The sequence below is a fragment of the Nerophis lumbriciformis genome, linkage group LG14 (assembly GCF_033978685.3).
Source record: "Nerophis lumbriciformis linkage group LG14, RoL_Nlum_v2.1, whole genome shotgun sequence".
NCBI classification, from domain to species: domain Eukaryota; kingdom Metazoa; phylum Chordata; class Actinopteri; order Syngnathiformes; family Syngnathidae; genus Nerophis; species Nerophis lumbriciformis.
In genome coordinates, this window is record NC_084561.2 from 24,184,459 (window position 1) to 24,206,227 (window position 21,769).

A 21,769-nucleotide genomic window follows, 5' to 3' on the forward strand; every position below is an offset into this window, starting at 1 on the left:
AAGGTTTAAGAGAAAGCAGCAAGTGAGTTTCCTGATGTTGGTTGAGATCATAAAAAGGACAAAGTTAAGAATTGTCATTACTATTTCATTTCTGTCGTGTATTTAGGGTTTTTATTACTGTATTTTATGTCCGGAACTCGTTTATAACCCGACGACCACCTTTATATATTCTTTATTTTTTTACACTCTCCCATTCTGCATGTACTTCTATCCACTCCTAATATTTTGCGGCATCAAACTCTGCCTAAAGCTGGTGGCAAATTAATTGTTGATGTGATTAGTTGTTCTGTGTGCACTCCTCCCCAGTGACACCACAACACAAGCCAAGGCTGACGCTAAGGACTTTTGGGTGAACATGCCAAACCTTATAGCTCATTTGAAGAAGGTGTCTGAACAGAAGCCGCAAGCCACATACTATAATGTGGACATGCTGAAATATCAGGTGAAATTACGCAGAATTTACAACGCTTTGAAATACCAAATATCCCCGATTTTACATTTGATTTCTGTTTACCTTTACCAGGTTTCCGTGCAGGGCCCCGTGTCCACTCCCCTGAACCTGGCAGTGAGCTGGAGGTGTGAGCACACCAGCACAGACCTGAGAATAGACTACAAGTATAACGGCGAAGCCATGACAACGCCAATGGCACTTAATAACGTCCAGTTTCTTGTCCCAGTTGACGGAGGCGTTACCAAACTGCAAGCCGTGTTGCCCCCTGCTGCTTGGTAAATACTTCTTTGTGCTTTATTTGTTATCGTTTTGAATACAGTTTAGCACCAACCAAATACAAGAGACTGATAGACTTTGAAAATATGACAATAAACCATTTGCACTGATGCAATTTTGTCCTGACAGGAATGCAGAGCAACAACGAATCTTATGGAAGATTCCAGATATCTCACAAAAATCTGAAAACGGAGGTTTGTACATTATGTTATCTGACAAAAAAATCATTTATTGTTGTTTTGTCAGCTGTCAAATTATTAAGACATTTAATTACATTAGTTACCTCTGCTAGTCAGTTTTGTCCTTCAGTTAGTTAGTTAATTTCTGGTACTTGGGAATTGGTACAAATGTTCAGTACTTTTGTGTGTGTTAATAAATGTTTATTGTTTAATAATAAATCTTGGTTTTTTTAATGCCACATTAAGCGTTGAGCTGATAATGATAACGGTGCTGTCCAGTTGTTGTTCCATCTTGTCTTCTTACTTTTTTGAGTTTTATTAGCAAGTATTATATAGTAGATTTTGCCATGATGCTGAATGTGCCATCCATCCAGTCTTGTCTTATGTTGCACCCTACAAAGGCTTATACTGTAGGTATTGTACGTATTTCACACCAGCTGTTTGGTTGTAACGTGTATCTTAGTTGTTGTTTTTATTACCACATTTGAAGGTGTTGAAATCGCCATGCAAAATTGCTAATCGGTAGCAAGTATACGGCAAAACCAATGTAAATTAGCATCAAGCTAGTGCATTTTGGAAAAGTGCAGACTTTTCTTTACGTTACAGAGATTTATATCAGGCATACTTGCTTTGTTAGTTTTGAAAATTGCAACATTATCTGGAGGCAGTTTGGCTGAGTGCTGCTTGAATGTTTGTTTCCTCACCAAGTGTTTGAGCAACCGGACGTGACGTGCCAAGCAACTAAGTTATCGAAATATGGCACCCTTTGATTTTCCTTCTATGCCACATTAATATGGAATGCACTTCCAACAGGTGTAAAACAAAGTGCATCTCTATCCTCCTTCAAAACCGCACTAAAAGAACACCTCCAGTCAACTACAACCCTAGCCTAACCGTCTCCTCCCACCACATCTCACCTCCCCGGATTGTTAATAATCAAATGTAAATAATCAAATGTATATACTTGTTCTTATGCTTTCTGAGCTCACTATGTTCACTGCTCGCTGTACATATTCTACAAAGTCAGACCTACACTGTTACAATGTCCATTTCTCAGATGATATAATTGTTGATGACTGAAGTGCTGATAGCAACCAAACCTAACCCCCCCGCCCCAACCCCCTCCACATCCCACCCCCCGGATTGTAAATAATGTAAATAATTCAATGTATATACTCTGATTAACTTGTGTGATGACTGTATTATGCTGATAGTATATATTAGTACCATGAATTGATTAACGTGGACCCGCTTAAACAAATTGAAAAACTTATTCGGGTGTTACCATTTAGTGGTCAATTGTACGGAATATGTACTGTACTGTGCAATCTACTAATAAAAGTTTCAATGAATCAATCAAACGTGACTCGATACCCAGGAGTACCTACAAAATTTGGTAGGTCCCTTTAAAAAAGTACTGACTTGTGTACCCATCCATATTTGGGGGTGATCTAGATCATTTTTACTATGTTACCTTACGTTTACGTTACGAGGCTGAACGTCTCTGCGTGTACTAGCGGCCCTGCCCCCACCCACAGAGACAAAGAGAGTGGATGACTGACTGAAGGGTTCACTCCCTTTATTTAATTTCCATTTAATTTCAGCACCCATTCGCGCCCATGGGTGCTGACACCGATGCCAATAGTGAATACTTTTGTAGCTTGTTTGAAAGCGAGAGACAAAGACAAACGCACACAGACAAGGCAATTTCATTTATCTTTCGATTAACTCCGCCAGGATGTTATGTATTTGCTGAGGTTTTCATGATTGTCTGTTAATTAGCAACATTGTTAAAAAAAAACCAACAAGATAGACGTTGATGAAACTTTCCGGAAATGCCCAAAATGGGATTAAAAAAAAAAAAAAAAAGACATTTTGTGTATGATCAGATCCTCGTTTGGATTGAAGAATTCCCTACTTTTTGGAGATGGGGCTTGGCGGAGGTCTGCGCTCTCGAATAACTTTTTTAGTTTTTGTTATATGTAAACATTTGAAATTTTTTTTTCTAAAAGAGATAAAAAGGTTTTGGGCAGTTGTCCTCTGCATCTCTTACACATTATGGACATTTTCCTCTTATGTAATTACAGAACTACATACAACCTATCCCTGTGTTCTATTTTTTTCTTGTTTACAGGCCAATATTTTGTACAATGACTTTTGTTGTTGTATTATTTTTGACAAACTAACATCACTGCCTCTAGTAGATTATGTTGATAATTACAACATAACAAAGTGATTATACCTCAGAAGAATCCGGGTATTCTTGCTTTAGTCACTCAAAAGCACCTTTTATCATCCGTAATTATTGCTCATTCAATTGTCATTTCTTAATAAAGGTGCCCTTATTTGTTTTAAACACAATTGGATAAAGAAACATTTTTTAAATGTTGCAATCTGCATTGTATTTGCTGTCTATGGTGAAAAATAGATCTCATGCCTAATAATAATCACAGGTATTTTTGTAGGTGTGGGGTCTTTGTTAGCCCGCTTCCAGCTAACAGAAGGCCCAAGTAAACCGGCTCCATTGGCTGTGCAGTTCACCAGTGAAGGCACCACCCTGTCGGGCTGTGATATTGAACTGGCTGGGCCCGGGTATCGCTTCTCACTTATCAAGAAAAGGTTTGCTGCCGGTGAGTATGAAATTATTAAGTAGTCTCGCTATTTATGCAGTTTCATCTAGTTTACTGCTTTTTCAAAAAAAGATCATCTGGATTAAACAAAGCAAAACATCTATAACCTTAACAGAGATGTTCCAATCAGGGTTTTATTCTGCCCATTATGATACGATCTTCCAAGAGTGAAATCGGGCCAATATCGACCACATGTATTAATTGTAAATATTTCAATATATTTATGGTGAGTACTAGAGGTGGGAATTTTTGGGCACCTCACGATTCGATTATGATTACGATTCAGGAGCTACGATTCGATTGAAAGTTGATTATTGATCCATCTTTAGTTTATGTATATTGATGCAGTATTACATTTCTTTTTGTTTCACTAAATTAGTGTTTATCACTTGCAATTTAAAAAAATCATTTGGCATAAGAAACAGTTAAAATAATTCCCACATTTTTTAAATTAATGAAACTGTGTGCAAAACTGTACCATGTGTGCAAAAGTAAAGGAGTTGGTCGGATCTCTCGGTGAGGTAGCTCTCTGCAGTCAGCCAAATTTTAGAACTGTCTGCATTACTTTGATTACAATAAATAATATAATTTTCCATGTCAGTATTGCGATGCATCTAAAAATCGATTAATTCCCCCACCTATAGTGAGTACCATTGACAGTGTAACAATATCAACACAATATTTCAACTAATTCCTTATTTTCATTCATTACATGCAATTGTTTGAGCAAAACAAAGTCAATAGTATACAATAACTAAACAACATCAAAGACTACTATCTTAAATTAAATCCTTTGGTATTTGCCCTCAAAGTCCGCTTGTGTTCAGGGTATTAGTCCATGGGTTTATAAACATTAATAAAAACAACAAAAAAATACTTTCTGTAGTTTCTATCGACAGCACCATAGTATTTACAAAATGTTTTGTTAACATGATTCTAAAGGTGTTTAATAAACATATTACCGGTAGGTGCTTATATATTCTGTCTGAAAATGAAACACAATTAATATAGATTCAAGGGATCTAATTTAAGATCAAGATCAGTGGTTTTCAATATTTTTTCACCAAGTACCACCTCAGGAAAAACTTGGCTCTCTAGATATCAAAAAATCTAAATCAAACTTTATATATATATAGCACTTTTCATACACAGGCAAGTGGCAAACACAAGGTGCTGGACAAAACAAAAAATAATAATAGAAGAAGAGAAGAAAACATACACACACGCATTCATACACGCACACACACATATACACAGATACATATACAGTATTAAAAATAACAAGGCCAAAACAAAACATGGCATGGCACTGAGGATTTGAGGAAAAACGCCACATTTAAGACATACAGACTGGAGAATAAGTCAAATTAAAGCCGTTTAAATAAAAAACAACAACTATATAACATGATAAAATTATATATAAAAAATTAAGTATAAATAATACAAATATTACATTAATAATTTAATAAAAACATAGCATTGAGTGAATAATAGAAATATTAATGATTAAAATGGAAAACACAATTAAATAATGAAAAACAGATGATCAGTAAAAAAAACTGATTTAAAAACAAGCTCTTTTTAACAGCCATTATGTCACTGCATGTGCCACGTTGATGTTATTAATGCCAAAACCAAGATTAGATGAAAATAATACTTTATCCTACCTCCTTTTGTGTTTCCTCAAACCAAGTTCTAAAGTCGCAATGTCACCATCTTTTTCCATCGGAGTTCAGCGGCTAATCCAATTTCGCAGTGGCCCAAATGTCGTGGACAAATAAACACGGGAGTATTTATTTTATAGTATTAATTTTTTAGACGGAGCAAGCGGGAGGGCATGCAACGAAAATAATAACGAACATCCGGCAGGAGCAGTCTCGTTCAGCACAGGGCTTGCCTACCAAAAATCCCCTAGAATTATCATATATGTATATCGATTTTATCCATATCCGTATTCCTTATTGATACTGGTATTCATCGGTACTCTTATTGGTACTATATGTAATTTGTGTAAAAAAAGACGTGAAAAAATGCATTTTTTATTAGCGCAAGAAGTTTTGCACCGGCAAAATGATGATATAACATTTTAAAGCAAGTATTTTATCAACACTTGCTTTTTAGGTTTTACACAAGTCAACAAAGTGTGCATGTGCAAGATGCAATGCAGTTTTTATGTCATCATCTTGTAAAGACCACACAGATTTATCACTGTGTTTCTATTCATTACAATTACACATATTTATTATTCATGTATATTAAAAAATTCTGATTTGGATGTAATTCCCCCTATTTACAAGTCAGAAAAGACAGTTATCGTAGATCCCTTTTAAATATGAATACATGTCATACTTGCCAACCTTGAGACCTCCGATTTCGGGAGGTGGGGGGTGGGTGTGGGGGGCGTGGTCAGGGGTGGGACTGGGGCGTGGTTGTGGGCGGGGGCGTGGTTAAGAGGGGAGGTGTATATTGACAGCTAGAATTCACCAAGTCAAGTATTTCATACATATATATATATATATATATATATATATATATATATATATATACATCCTGAAAACTGTGTTTGGATAATTGATACTTCTAACTTGTATAAATAAATCTTAAGGAATATAACATAACTTGGCTTCTGAGAGCTTCAAAATGTAATGAATAAAATGCTAAAGTTGTTGATAAACAAGCAATTATTTTAATAATTAAATATGGTCATTTTAAATGAATTATTATGATCATTTAAAATTAATTATTTCATATATGTTTATTTTAATGTATAATTCTATGGCTGGATGTAATAAGGAGTCAGAAAAAATAAAAATAAAAATACAATCAATTTTTATGTTTTTAGCAAAATATAGTAAAAATGTATTTAGTTTTTTTTTTAATTAATAAATATATTTATTTTTAGGTAAGATAAACATAATAATACAATTTATCTCTAGTCTGGATGATTTAGTTCTTGTCACCCTGTTGTCCTCCCGTCATAAAAAAAAGGCTGTCCTCAATCAGGTCTGCATGGAGCTGGAGGGGGCGTGGCCTCCAGCTCCGGCTGAAAATCGGGAGATTTTCGGGAGAATATTTGTCCCGGGAGGTTTTCGGGAGAGGCGCTGAATTTCGGGAGTCTCCCGGAAAATTCGGGAGGGTTGGCAAGTATGATACATGTATTTAACAATTAATGATGATTAATCGAAAATAATCCATAGCAACTCTGTGATTAAATAGATTCAACATTTTAATCATTTGACAACACTAATATTTCGTCGTCACTCTGTGTAAATGATCGGCTAACTCCTTTTTTCAAGTTGTTCAGGAAAAAAAAACTTCACTATAAGTGTCACACACACTTTACAAAGGCTATTTATTATCTTAAAGGGGCAAACTCTCACGATCTGATCAAATGAAGATGTAGGCAATTTTACCATAGGTGGCCGTCATGATGAGATGATTTAGGCAAAAAAACAATTTTAACAAAAAATTACCTGGGCGATTATTTTAAAAGTGTGACAATTTGTTTGTGGTCATACTGTGGCAAAATGTGGAACAGTTCAATGCGTATGAATACTTTTTCAAGCAACTGGAAACACCCAAAATATTGAACAACACAATCAACTTGTAGTTCCTGAAGTCAGTGCAAATGTTGCTCATGAATGATGTTGGATTTACTAGAACACATTTAGAAAACAAACTTATGTGGTACAATAGTGAGCGACTTTTTGGCCAAGCAGTGTATGGGGAAGTACAGTGCGTGCAGAAAGTATTTACGGAACATACATTTTTCCACATTTTGTTATATCCTTATTCCAAAATGGAATACATTTAAGAAACCTATCATTGGGCTGTTTCTCCCATTCCTCTTTGCCCATTTCTATCCGCAGGACCTGTCTCGCTCCATCAGGTTGGATGGGAAGCGGTTTTCATCCAGGATGTCTCTGTACATTGCTGCATTCATCTTAGTCTCGTCAGGGAGGTGACCAAGAACCCAAACATATCTGCAGCAATCCACCAATCAGGCCTGTATGGAAGAGTGGCCAGACGAAAGCCATTTTTTAGTAAGAAAAATGCACCTGAAAGAATCTCAAACCATGACTAACAAAATTCTCTGGTCTGATGAGACAAAGATTGAACTCTTTGGCATGAATGCCAGGCATTATGATTGGAAGTAACCAGGCACCGCTCATCACCAGACCAATACCAACCCTACAGTGAAGCAGGGTGGTGGCAGCATCATGCTGTGAGGATGGTTTTCAGTGGCAGGAACTGATAGACTAGTATTAGGATAAAGGGAAAGATGAATGCAGCAATGTACAGAGACATCATGGATGAAAACCAACGCTTCCCATCTAACCGGATAGAGCTTGAGAGGTGCTGCAAAGAGGAATGGGCGAAACTGTCCATAGGTGTGCCAAGCTTGTGGCATTGTATTCAAAAAGACTTGAGGCTGTAATAGCTGCCAAAGGTGCATCAACAAAGTATTGCGCAAAGGCTGTGATTATATGCATACAGGTGATTTTTTTTTTATTAGTTTAAATAAATTTGCCAAATTAAAAAAAAAAACTTTCCACATTGTCATGATGGGGTATTTATTGTCTGTAGAATTTTGAGGACAAAAATGAATTGATTACATTTTGTAATAAGGCTGTAACATAACAAAATGTAGAAAAAGTGAAGCGCTGTGAATACTTTCCGGATGCACTATAGGGGAAATATGAATGAACTATAGTGGCGTTAAAGATTCAGGTTTTGTTGTCTGTTTTCTTTACATTTGATTCGGGAAAGGAGTTAACCCAACATTGTTTTTGTTTTACTTTGAAGGAAAGTACCTGGCGGATAACTAATGTAAAAAGGAGACTGAGGATGACGCAGAGGACAGACAAACATCTCCCTTCACCTTTTGTCTGAGTGCAGGACCACATCTTACCTACTCAGCAGTATTGTAAAACTTTCAATTGCATTGTGGAACAGTTTTAGGTCGTGTAACAACCGTATTTGTATTTTGTTTCATAACATCTGAATTGCTTCCGTTCCACTCTTGAACTCTTTCCTTTTTTTTTTTTTTTTTTCTTTTTTTTTTAAGTCTGTGCCTCTGGTCAAATGGGTGGTGATATTTCACTGCAGCTGCCTGACCAGCGAGGTCCAGCCATGTTCTACTGTGGATGTAGTGCTGTTTGCTGTATACAAACTTCAACAAGTTTGCTTGGGTATTATTCTAGTCTAAAAGGGTTCTATATCAACGTGAGTCACATATTAGCACATAACAAAGTCGTCAGCGCTAAATACAGATACAGACAGGTGGAGAACCACTGTCCTTCAGCTGATTTAGTTTGACGTCAATGCTTGTGTTTAAAAAGAAAAAAAAACGTGTTTTTCCTGACTCATCCACTGGTTCGACAGGGTCCTAGCACCTTTGGATCACGTCGATGTATTCTTTTCTATATAAATGCACTGAGCAGACGTTTTAACTGCTATTTCTTTGTTTTTTAAGCCGGTAGGCAGCTGCAATGATGAACGAGTCTACTGCTAATGAAACAAGGAAACCTGTGGAGAAGAATTAAGTGTATAAAGTGTCATTTTAAATTAATAATATATATCTTAAAGGGCGTTTGGTGTTCTCCTTGTATTGTCAGGTAGCCTTTCTGTTGTCGTCCATGACAGCAGCGTTAACTCCAGACACCACGACAGCATACTATTTTTTATTATAATTATTAATGAAATGATTTGTTGTATAAAATATGATTCTGTATATGAATAGAAATTCAATGGTATCACACAACTCTGAACCCTTAAAGGTATAAATATTTCTTTTTTTTGTTTTGTTTATGTGTAGTTGAGTAAATGTGTACAGTAAAACGTATAATTTTTTTTCAATTTATTTCAGGTATATTTTTTTTTTAATTCAAGTGCAACAGAAGTTTTGAGCTATATATAAATATATATGGGTGGGGTCGGGTAACTTAAAAAAGATGAATATCATCCTGGATGCTGTGTTTTGCTTTGTGAAAGCAGTGTTAATGTAGACCACATTGAAATGCAAATTTACTTTCATGCTGGAAGTTAGCTGAGCGCATCTGTGCCATTTTTATGGCTCTATACACCTGTCAATCACTAATCCACTCATACGAGACATGACGGTACAGTAGATCCCTGCCTATTCGTGGTTCGGCATTCTTTAAATTGTAACGACTGATGGGTAAATGCAGCCTCAGCGAGTGAATGGCATACTCACTACCTGTATGGGCATTGCACTGATACTTTGTTAGCAATTAATAACAGTCATCTGCTGAAAAAATGTAATGGTGAGGAAATATAACTGTTATTTTGGTGTTTTTTTTAAACAAATAGCTGCACAGATCAAAATGATCCCACACTTTGGGATTTTTCCTTTATTTTAACTCCATTTAGAGCGATGACGAAGACGTAAACCGATGTCAAATATGGCACCACACTTTTCCGACTTTATTTAGTACAAGCTGTCACTTGTGAGCCGAAATGATCACCTTCTGATTAACACATTTTGCTGCATAGGTCACATCTTTTTCTTAAATTGACACACACACACCGAGGAACATAAGATCATTCCTTGTGCTTCTTAAGGTATCAATGCTTTGGCTGTAACTAATTCATTTTTGGGGGGACGGGGGGGTAAATTAAGTGGAAAGGGGTTTGATAGCGCTATCTGCAGGGCGACAAATGTAGCTGCAGCTATGAATCCAACAGAGGGCGCTGTCCCTCAAGCAGATAGATGCTTTGGCAAGACCAGATATTGTGTAACTTCCCTATTATGATGCATACCTGTGATTGTTTCTTAAAGTGAAAAGTAAATTTTTAAATGCTTTTAATAACCGCATATTATTATTTTTTAAGGAGTGCCGTAAGTGGCTGACCCGTTGGCGGTCCGGTCTTGTCCCCTTGTAACGTATGTCTGCTCTTAGTGGGACTGTACCGAAAATTTAATTTCAGTTCTTATGTGTCTTGTACATGTTAAAGAATGGACAACAATAAAGCATCTTGAATTATGACGTTTAGACAACAGTTAACCCTCGTATATCACTGTCAATTGGTTCCGGGACTGACCGTGGTAAACGAAAATCCGTCAAAGTAGGAACTCTTCATTATCAATCAAATATTTCATAGTAAAAAAATCTGTTTACAACATTCTAAATACGTTTTTTAACATTATGAGAGCTCTCTAGACATAGTCATAGTCACCTTTACACTCTTTTTATTTAATACAGAAGTACCTCAACTTACGAGCTAATTGGTTCTATGACGAAGCTCTTAACTCATATCATTTGTATCTCAAATCGATGTCTCAAATTAGAATTAATCTTAATCAATTTATTAACAGCACAATTCTAAAATGTAACATGCCTTTTAAAAAGAAAAAATAACTTTTAAATAAGAAATGTTGTATAAAAACAACACAATAGAATGTAAACAAACAACTACAGTACTTTTACAAAGTAATGTAATAATAATGTAAATTATTTACCTTGGAGAGTGGACTTCTACGGTATCTCATTCCAGCTGCTTCTTAGTCAACACACCATCAGCAGCTTCTCCATATTTTCATTGATAAATGTCTTTCCATTTGGATATTATTTTAACGCACTTTGCTGGCGTTATCAACTCATTCTGCTTCAGTTTGGTGCCAACTAGCAGTGTTAAGCTTGAATTGCTTCACCAAGTCATATTTTCGATTAATTCTTACTTTAATAGAATGTTTTCTTCTTCTCAGCACTGTCCTTAACGCTCACTTTCTTCCTTCCCAATATTGGAGAAACAAAGTTACTGTGTGTCAATCTCTAGTTATAAGCTAAGTCACGGGTCGGCAACCCACAATGTTGAAAGAGCCACATTGGACCAAATAAACACACACAAAAACTGTCTGGAGCTGCAAAAAATTAAAAGCCTTTTATAAGTGTTATAATGAAGGCAACACATGATGTAAGTGTCTATATTAGCCTACTATCAAATGCTGACGCAAATCTTCGTTGACAGAAAAGTTGTATTTTAATTTTTATTCTACACATTTTTTCAACATTGGAAAACATTAGTAAAATGGAGGCTTCTCACAGGATGATATAACTCCTGGAAATTACTGGCTTATAATGGCCAACGGTAAACTGTAGATGTGTGTCCAAGTCTTCTAATGGCTTTATTACAATCTTTGCAAGCTGGGTAACGTTTACTGTGGTCTGGAACAACATGGCGCACAAACTAAACAGAAATGCAGCCAATAGACATACAGATAATGTGTCATGAAACATGCACATATAAATTAAATACACAGGCGACATAAGTAAAGGAAATTAAATGAGCTCAAATATACCTACAAACGAGGCATAATGATGCAGTATGTACATACAGCTAGCCTATTTAGCATGTTATTTAGCTTGCTGTCATGCACTGACCAAATATGCCTGATTAGCAGTCCAACAAGTCAATAACCAACAAAACTCACCTTTGTACATTCATACACAGTATAAAGCATTTGGTGGACAAAATGAGACAAAGAAGGAGTGGCATAAAACACATCTTTCTGTGGCAGCATCGGAGAAAGTTGTACATGTAAACAAACCACGGTGAGTTCAGGGATCACTGAAATTAGTAGGACAAAACGCTGCTCGCCAAATACTCTCATCAGTGAAGTATAAACACAAACATATTAAACAGTGGGATTTCTAACAATTAAGAAGGTTTGTGTCATGTATGTCCTCCGACAGAAACCATAGTAAAACAAAAAATATATATATTTTTCATCTTTTTCCATTTTCACAATCTCCAGGGTGGCGCTAAAGAGCGAGAGCCGCAGGTTACTAACCCCCGAGCTAAGTGATTCTTTGGTGTACAACTAGATAGAGCCTGCGTACCACCACCACAGTCTGAGAATCTAAAGCTTAACAATTAGTCGAGAGACAGCTCTTATCTCAAAACACTCTTAAGTTGGGTGTCAGGTTCAAACACTGATGACATCTATTAAACAGGACAAGAAGCAAAGAATCAGAGACAGAATTCAATTTGGCTCAATTTGAGAAGAGAGGCCTGGACAGTGGGCACTGTACCCTTGTACAGTGTCTCAACACGCTCTGGCGAAAGATTGTACGCCTCCTTCTTTTATTTGGACTTTCCCCAACCACATGGCAACAGCTGCTTCCAAAGGGACGGGGTCGTAAACAGCCATCGCCTTTGATTACAAAACAGTTGAAAAAGAGGTTCGTAAAAGAGTTCAAAAAAAGGTTCGTAAAAGGGTTATAAGAGAGGTGTTTGGAATTTGGACAGATCCTGCCTTCTCTCCGCTTTGTAGTCTTGGGTTAAAACAATATATTTCTGTTGATTACAATACATGAAAGAAACAGAACACCTTCATGTTGCTTCCCCCCTACACACTGGAGTTTTACAAGCCTTCTTCTTGGTAGGTTCAAAGACATGTTTTGGCTTCTCGTCGGGAACTCATTGAAACACAAAGTTTTTGTGATAACTTAGATACAATTATTCTAACATTAGGGCACTCTTAATTTGAGGTATCACTGTACTACTGTGGTATTGATGTTTTTTAGTTCATTTAACCATTTTATTGTTTGGAAAAAGCTTGTAAAAAAATACGTAAAATATGCTTTAAAAACATCTGCAATAGAGTGAAGCTGCAAATTAGTATTAGAAGTAGTTGTTTTAATGGGTGTGTTTTTTCCGCCATTCTTGTTGTGTCTTTGAATGCAATCCCGGCGAATATCATGGATCTGCTGTACTGGCTTTTATCAAACATTTAAAAGCTTCTGCCCCTTTCAACGTTTCACATCCTCAACATCTGCATAATCTGTTTTTAAACATAACCTGTGTCACACACTCTCTCCCAAAGTCCCCCCAAAATTCCATTCCCTGGTCCTTCAACCAGCACTGGAGTCCATAGCTTTATTTTGCATCATTGTAATAATGGTCTCTGTGAGATGACATGATGAGGTTGTGGAGCGAGGTTAAGTTGACCAAAATGCTTTTTGTGTGTATGACTTAATGTGCGTGTGCCCTGTCCTTTGACCCTGTGAATGAGGATAAGCTGAGTATTTTTAAAACTGACGGGGGGGAAAAAAAAATGCAAATATTTTATTGTTAATTGTGCGGGGGGGACGACAACAAGTGTGCTAATGTCTATTTTTCCCAGATGCCAACATGAAGTTTGTATGTGAGGAGGAGGAGGAGGAGTCACACCCCCCCAACCCTGGTACTGTCTTGTCAATATTGTGTTCAATAAATCCAAACATAGTCTTGTAAGGTCTGTTGTAGAAGCATCTTAAACTAAGCAAGGAAGCCATTATCCCTTTCCTTATAATGTCCTGTTGCAACACTTCCTGCCCCCGACAGGAAGTTGAAACCATCACACAACGGTGACTACAGACATTTCTTATTTACCAATGCCCATTGCATCGGTCACCGGTCGTCTCCGGCATCCATCCTTTAATATAGAAACTTTTCCTCCGGCTCGTTTCTGTAGTGAATGTGTCCTGCAGTAATTGATGATTGCTTGTAGAGCATGCAGGGGAGCCTCTACCTAACCTTTACTTGATGTGCTGTGCTGTGTACTCACTCACCTGTATTGATGTTGACCAACAACAACAGTCTTGTTTTTTCCCTGTGCTGTGAGTAAGACGGCTTTAACATCCGACGCCATGCAAGATCAATGCTAAAATGGATTCAGCAACTTAGTTCGCTTCCTTCCAAATCCAATAAAAATTAATTGAAACTACGTGTGCTTGGAGTTTCTTGACTGTATGTTTCCTTCTAAGTCAGTGTTTTTCAACCTTTTTTGAGCCAAGGCATATTTTTTGCGTTGAAAAAATCCGGAGGCACACCACCAGCAGAAATCATTAAAAAAAACGAAACTCAGTTGACAGTAAAAAGTCGTTGTCGCAATTGTTGGATATGACTTTAAAGGCCTACTGAAATGTGATTTTCTTATTTAAACGGGGATAGCAGGTCCATTCTATGTGTCATACTTGATCATTTTGCGATATTGCCATATTTTTGCTGAAAGGATTTAGTATAGAACATCGACGATAAAGTTCGCAACTTTTGGTCGCTGATAAAAAAGCCTTGCCTGTACCGGAAGTAGCAGACGAGTAGCGTGACGTCACAGGTTGTGGAGCTCCTCACATCTGCACATTGTTTACAATCATGGCCACCAGCAGCGAGAGCGATTCAGACCGAGAAAGCGATGATTCCCCCATTAATTTGAGCGAGGATGAAAGATTCGTGGATGAGGAAAGTGAGAGTGAAGGACTAGAGGGCAGTGGGAGCGATTCAGATAGGGAAGATGCTGTGAGAGGCGGGTGGGACCTGATATTCAGCTGGGAATGATTAAAAAAGTAAATAAACACAAGACATATATATACTCTATTAGCCACAACACAACCAGGCTTATATTTCATATGCCACAAATTAATCCCGCATAACAAACACCTCCCCCCTCCCGTCCATATAACCCGCCAATACAACTCAAACACCTGCACAACACACTCAATCCCACAGCTCAAAGTACTGTTCACCTCCCCAATGTTCATACAGCACATATATTTCCCCAAAGTTACGTACGTGACATGCACATAGCGGCACGCACGTACGGGCAAGCGATCAAATGTTTGGAAGCCGCAGCTGCATGCGTACTCACGGTACCGCGTCTGCGCATCCAACTCAAAGTCCTCCTGGTAAGAGTCTCTGTTGTCCCAGTTCTCCACAGGCCAATGGTAAAGCTTGACTGTCATCTTTCGGGAATGTAAACAATGAAACACCGGCTGTGTTTGTGTTGCTGCAGCCACCGCCCGCAATACACTGCTTCCCACCTACAGCTTTCTTCTTTGCTGTCTCCATTGTTCATTGAACAAATTGCAAAAGATTCACCAACACAGATGTCCTGAATACTGTGGAATTGTGCGATGAAAACAGACTACTTAATAGCTGGCCACCATGCTGTCCCAAAATGTCCTCTACAATCCGTGACGTCACGCGCAGACGTCATCATACCAAGACGTTTTCAGCAGGATATTTCGCGCAAAATTTAAAATTGCACTTAAGTAAGCTAACCCGGCCGTATTGGCATGTGTTGCAATGTTAAGATTTCATCATTGATATATAAACTACCAGACTGCGTGGTCGGTAGTAGTGGGTTTCAGTAGGCCTTTAAACCATAACCAAGCATGCATCAATATGGCTCTTGTCTCAAAGTAGGTGTACTGTCACGACCTGTCACATAACGCCGTGACTTATTGAGTTTTTTGGTGTATTCCTGTGTGTAGTGTTTTACTTCTTGTCTTGCACTCCTATTTTGGTGGATTTTTCTCTTTTTTTGGTATTTTCCTGTAGCAGTTTCATGTCTTCCTTTGAGCGATATTTCCTGTATCTACTTTGTTTTAGCGATCAAGAATATTTCAGTTGTTTTTATCCTTTGTGTGGACATTGTTGATTGTCATGTCATGTTCGGATGTACGTTGTGGACGCCGTCTTTGCTCCACAGTAAGTCTTTGCTGTCGTCCAGCATTCTGTTTTTGTTTACTTTGTAGCCAGTTTTGTTCTGCATAGCCTTCCCTAAGTTTCACTGCCTTTTCTTAGGGGCACTCACCTTTTGTTTATTTTTGGTTTAAGCATTAGACATCTTTTTACCTGCACGCTGCCTCCCGCTGTTTCCGACATCTACAAAGCAATTAGCTACCAGCTGCCACCTACTGATATGGAAGAGTATTACACGGTTACTCTGCCGAGCTCTAGACAGCTAAACAACAACAAAATATTTGCAGACTATAATTACTGGCTTGCAAATAATATTTTTAACCCAAATAGGTGAAATTAGATAATCTCCCACGGCACACCAGACTGTATCTCACGACACACTAGTGTCGTGGCACAGTGGTTGATAAACACTGTTCTAAGTGTTGTCTACATTATTGCCAGTCATTTTTGTAAACATTCTGCAAATTGGCGTGTCTTATTTTCCGCGTTATAGAACACACCCAGCAAATTTCATAAAAAAATAAATAGTTTTACGTATATCTGCTGCACCAGACAATAAGGCACATATACAGTTGCGATCAAACGTTTACATACACTTGTAAAGGACACAATGTCATGGCTGTCTTAAGTTTTCTAATATTTTTTCTACCACTCTTATTTTTTTGTGATAGAGTGATTGGAGCACATACTTGTCGGTCACAAAAAACATTCATGAAGTTTGGTTATGAATGTATTATGGTACCACTGAAAATGTGAGCAAATCTGCTGGGTCAAAAGTATACATACAGCAATGTTAATATTTGGTTACATGTCCCTTTGGTAGCCATCCACAAGCTTCTGGTTGAATTTTTGACCACTCATCTTGACATAATTGGTGCAGTTCAGCTAAATTTGTTGGTTTTCTGACATGGAACATGAAACAAAAATTGAGCTGTTTGGGGAAACGTCACTTCCTGTCAATGAGAAAGGACGCAAAGAAAAAGGCTCCGCTTCTGCTACCGGAGTTTTTGTTAAGTCTGAAGATTTTGACCACTGATTTGTGATCACAGCCACAGGAGAGTCACGTGGCATCTTCGACCAGATTTTGGTCAGTTGAGAGGCACGGTGGAAGAGGGGTTAGTGCGTCTGCCTCACAATACGAAGGTCCTGAGTAGTCTTGGGTTCAATCCCAGGCTCGGGATCTTTCTGTGTGGAGTTTGCATGTTCTCCCCGTGACTGCGTGGGTTCCCTCCGGGTACTCCGGCTTCCTCCCACCTCCAAAGACATGCACCTGGGGATAGGTTGATTGGCAACACTAAATTGGCCCTAGTGTGTGAATGTGAGTGTGAATGTTGTCTGTCTATCTGTGTTGGCCCTGCGATGAGGTGGCGACTTGTCCAGGGTGTACCCTGCCTTCTGCCTGATTGTAACTGAGATAGGCTCCAGTGCCCCCCGCGACCCCAAAGGGAATAAGCGGTAGAAAATGGATGGATGGATGGAGAGGCACTGATACGCTGAAATAAGGCTAGTTTGAAGAGCCGTTAGCCTCAAGCCAACGGCGCCTTACCGCAATTCAAAGCGGTTGCCTAGCAACCAAAAGCTACGGCAAGTTTATAGCTGTTTTAAAGTACTCTTGATCATCCTGACCAATTTTCTCTCAGCAGCAGGTGATAGCTTGCGTTTTCTTCCTGATCGTGGCAGTGACAAAACTGTGCCATGCACTTTATACTTACGAATAATTGTCTGCACAGTTGCTCTTGAGACTTTAAGCTGCTTTGAAATGGCTCCAAGTGACTTTCCTGACTTGTTCAAGTCAATGATTGGTTTTCTCAGATCTGTGCTGAGTTCTTTTGAATTTCCCATTGTCGCGTTTGTAACCGAGTCTAATGACTGCATCACATCAAATGGGCTCAGAGAAGTCAACAGGTGTCGTCAATCATAATCACTCACATGAAGTTAAGAGGCCATGCCATGAAGCTAATTTGATTTGATTGTAACTTTTCTACATCACCAAAATTGATAATGTAATGTTGCTGTATCTGCCGGATCTGAACCCGAGCGGTGTTTTGTTATTGGACTTTTGTGCCCATCACAGATTGTCCATAACGAACACCATGTTCAAACATAAGGGTGTCCATATGTGCACTTGGCACCAGGACACCCTAGGCCGCAGTTCCATGATCGACTTTGTAGTTGTGTCATCGGATTTGCGGCCTCATGTTTTGGACACTCGGGTGAAGAGAGGGGCGGAGCTTTCTACCGATCACCACCTGGTGGTGAGTTGGCTGCGATGGTGGGGGAGGATGCCGGACAGACCTGGCAGGCCCAAACGCATTGTGAAGGTTTGCTGGGAACGTCTGGCAGAGTCTCCTGTCAGAGAGAGTTTCAATTCCCACCTCCGGAAGAACTTTGAACATGTCACGAGGGAGGTGCTGGACATTGAGTCCGAATGGACCATGTTCCGCGCCTCTATTGTCGAGGCGGCTGATTGGAGCTGTGGCCGCAAGGTAGTTGGTGCTTGTCGTGGCGGTAATCCTAGAACCCGTTGGTGGACACCGGCGGTGAGGGATGCCGTCAAGCTGAAGAAGGAGTCCAATCGGGTTCTTTTGGCTCATAGGACTCGTGAGGCAGCGGACAGGTACCGACAGGCCAAGCGGTGTGTGGCTTCAGCGGTCGCAGAGGCAAAAACTCGGACATGGGAGGAGTTCGGGGAAGCCATGGAAAACGACTTCCGGACCGCTTCGAAGCAATTCTGGACCACCATCCGCCGCCTCAGGAAGGGGAAGCAGTGCACTATCAACACCGTGTATGGCGGGGATGGTGTTCTGCTGACCTCGACTGCAGATGTTGTGGATCGGTGGAGGGAATATTTCGAAGACCTCCTCAATCCCGCCAACACGTCTTCCTATGAGGAAGCAGTGCCTGGGGAGTCTGTGGTGGGCTCTCCTATTTCTGGGGATGAGGTTGCTGAGGTAGTTAAAAAGCTCCTCGGTGGCAAGGCCCCAGGGGTAGATGAGATCCGCCCGGAGTTCCTTAAGGCTCTGGATGCTGTGGGGCTGTCTTGGTTGACAAGACTCTGCAGCATCGCGTGGACATCGGGGGCGGTACCTCTGGATTGGCAGACCGGGGTGGTGGTTCCTCTCTTTAAGAAGGGGAACCGGAGGGTGTGTTCTAACTATCGTGGGATCACACTCCTCAGCCTTCCCGGTAAGGTCTATTCAGGTGTACTGGAGAGGAGGCTACGCCGGATAGTCGAACCTCGGATTCAGGAGGAACAGTGTGGTTTTCGTCCTGGTCGTGGAACTGTGGACCAGCTCTATACTCTCGGCAGGGTCCTTGAGGGTGCATGGGAGTTTGCCCAACCAGTCTACATGTGTTTTGTGGACTTGGAGAAGGCATTCGACCGTGTCCCTCGGGACGTCCTGTGGGGAGTGCTCAGAGAGTATGGGGTAACGGACTGTCTGATTGTGGCGGTCCGCTCCCTGTATGCTCGGTGCCAGAGCTTGGTCCGCATTGCCGGCAGTAAGTCGGACACTTTTCCAGTGAGGGTTGGACTCCGCCAAGGCTGCCCTTTGTCACCGATTCTGTTCATAACTTTTATGGACAGAATTTCTAGGCGCAGTCAAGGCGTTGAGGGGATCTGGTTTGGTGGCTGCAGGATTAGGTCTCTGCTTTTTGCAGATGATGTGGTCCTGATGGCTTCATCTGGCCAGGATCTTCAGCTCTCACTGGATCGGTTCGCAGCCGAGTGTGAAGCGACTGGGATGAGAATCAGCACCTCCAAGTCCGAGTCCATGGTTCTCGGACTTCAAGTCCTGTTGGAACTTGAAATCTCCATCTCCATAGAGCAGGTCAGCAGCAGGAAGCATGAAGTGCTCTAAAACTTGCTGGTAGACTGCTGCGTTGACCCTGGATCTCAGGAAACAGAGTGGACCGACACCAGCAGATGACATGGCACCCCAAACCATCACTGATGGTGGAAACTTTACACTAGACTTCAGGCAACGTGGATCCTGTGCCTCTCCTGTCTTCCTCCAGACTCTGGGACCTCGATTTCCAAAGGAAATGCAAAATTTGCATGGTTGGGTGATGGTTTGGGGTGCCATGTCATCTGCTGGTGTCGGTCCACTGTTTCCTGAGATCCAGGGTCAACGCAGCCGTCTACCAGCAAGTTTTAGAGCACTTAATGCTTCCTGCTGCTGACCTGCTCTATGGAGATGGAGATTTCAAGTTCCAACAGGACTTGGCGCCTGCACACAGCGCAAAATCTACCCGTGCCTGGTTTACGGACCATGGTATTTCTGTTCTAAATTGGCCCGCCAACTCCCCTGACCTTAGCCCCATAGAAAATCTGTGGGGTATTGTGAAAAGGAAGATGCAGAATGCCAGACCCAAAAACGCAGAAGAGTTGAAGGCCACTATCAGAGCAACCTGGGCTCTCATAACACCTGAGCAGTGCCAGAAACTCATCGACTCCATGCCACGCCGCATTAACGCAGTAATTGAGGCAAAAGGAGCTCCAACCAAGTATTGAGTATTGTACATGCTCATATTTTTCATTTTCATACTTTTCAGTTGGCCAACATTTCTAAAAATCCCTTTTTTGTATTAGCCTTAAGTAATATTCTAATTTTGTGACACACGGAATTTTGGATTTTCATTTGTTGCCACTTCAAATCATCAAAATTAAATGAAATAAACATTTGAATGCATCAGTCTGTGTGCAATGAATAAATATAATGTACAAGTTACACCTTTTGAATGCAATTACTGAAATAAATCAAGTTTTTCAAAATATTCTAATTTACTGGCTTTTACCTGTATATATGTATATATATGTATGCATGTATATATATATATGTATGTATATATGTGTAAATATGTATGTATATATATGTACGTATATATATATATACATATGTGTATATATATATATACACATGTATGTATGTGTGGGAAAAAAATCACAAGACTACTTCATCTCTACAGGCCTGTTTCATGAGGGGGTTCCCTCAATCATCTCCTGATGATTGAGGGAACCCCCTCATGAAACAGGCCTGTAGAGATGAAGTAGTCTTGTGATTTTTTTCCCACACATACATATATTGCGCTCTACTACGGTATTGAGCACTATTTTTTGGATAACCTTATTAAGACATATACACATGTATATATGTATGCATATATATGTATGTATGTATATATATATATGTATGTATATATGTACGTGTATATATATATATATATACATATGTATATATGTTTGTATATGTATCTGTATACATATGTATGTATATATATGTATATATATATACACACATGTATATATATGTATATATATGTGTATGTATGTATATATATGTGTATGTATGTATATATGTATATGTATACATATGTATGTATATATGTATATGTATACATATGTATGTATATATATACATATATATATGTGTATATACTGTATATATATATATATATATATATATATGTGCGTATTTATACATATATTTGTAATAAAATGTCTTAAAGTGTGTATTGATAAACAAAGCGTTGTGTTACAAATACAGTCAGTATTATAGTTAGCATCAACTGTATTTGTATTGTTCCATCTAGCTGTATTTTTCTTATTTTTATGTCTTTTTTTTCAATTTTTTGTTTTTTTAAGATGTAATTAAAGTTAAAGTACCAATGATTGTCACACACACACTAGGTGTGGTGAATGTGTCCTCTGCATTTGACCCATTCCCTTGTTCACCCCCTGGGAG

The 21,769-nt window shown here is 39.2% G+C and overlaps 1 protein-coding gene across 10 annotated transcripts in view; it reads left to right on the forward strand.

Moving 5' to 3' along the window:
• Positions 1-14,268, forward strand: part of sgip1a (SH3GL interacting endocytic adaptor 1a) — a 93,546-nt gene extending 79,278 nt beyond the window's left edge. For all 10 annotated transcript variants that reach the window (XM_061975758.2, XM_061975757.2, XM_061975765.2 and 7 more), the window contains 5 exons: positions 307-442; positions 524-726; positions 857-921; positions 3,372-3,536; positions 8,343-14,268. In XM_061975758.2, coding sequence (XP_061831742.2) covers positions 307-442; positions 524-726; positions 857-921; positions 3,372-3,536; positions 8,343-8,365 — 592 coding nt within the window. In that variant the 3' untranslated portion in view covers positions 8,366-14,268. The remainder of the gene's footprint in view (positions 1-306; positions 443-523; positions 727-856; positions 922-3,371; positions 3,537-8,342) is intronic.
• The last annotated feature ends 7,501 nt before the right edge of the window (positions 14,269-21,769 follow it).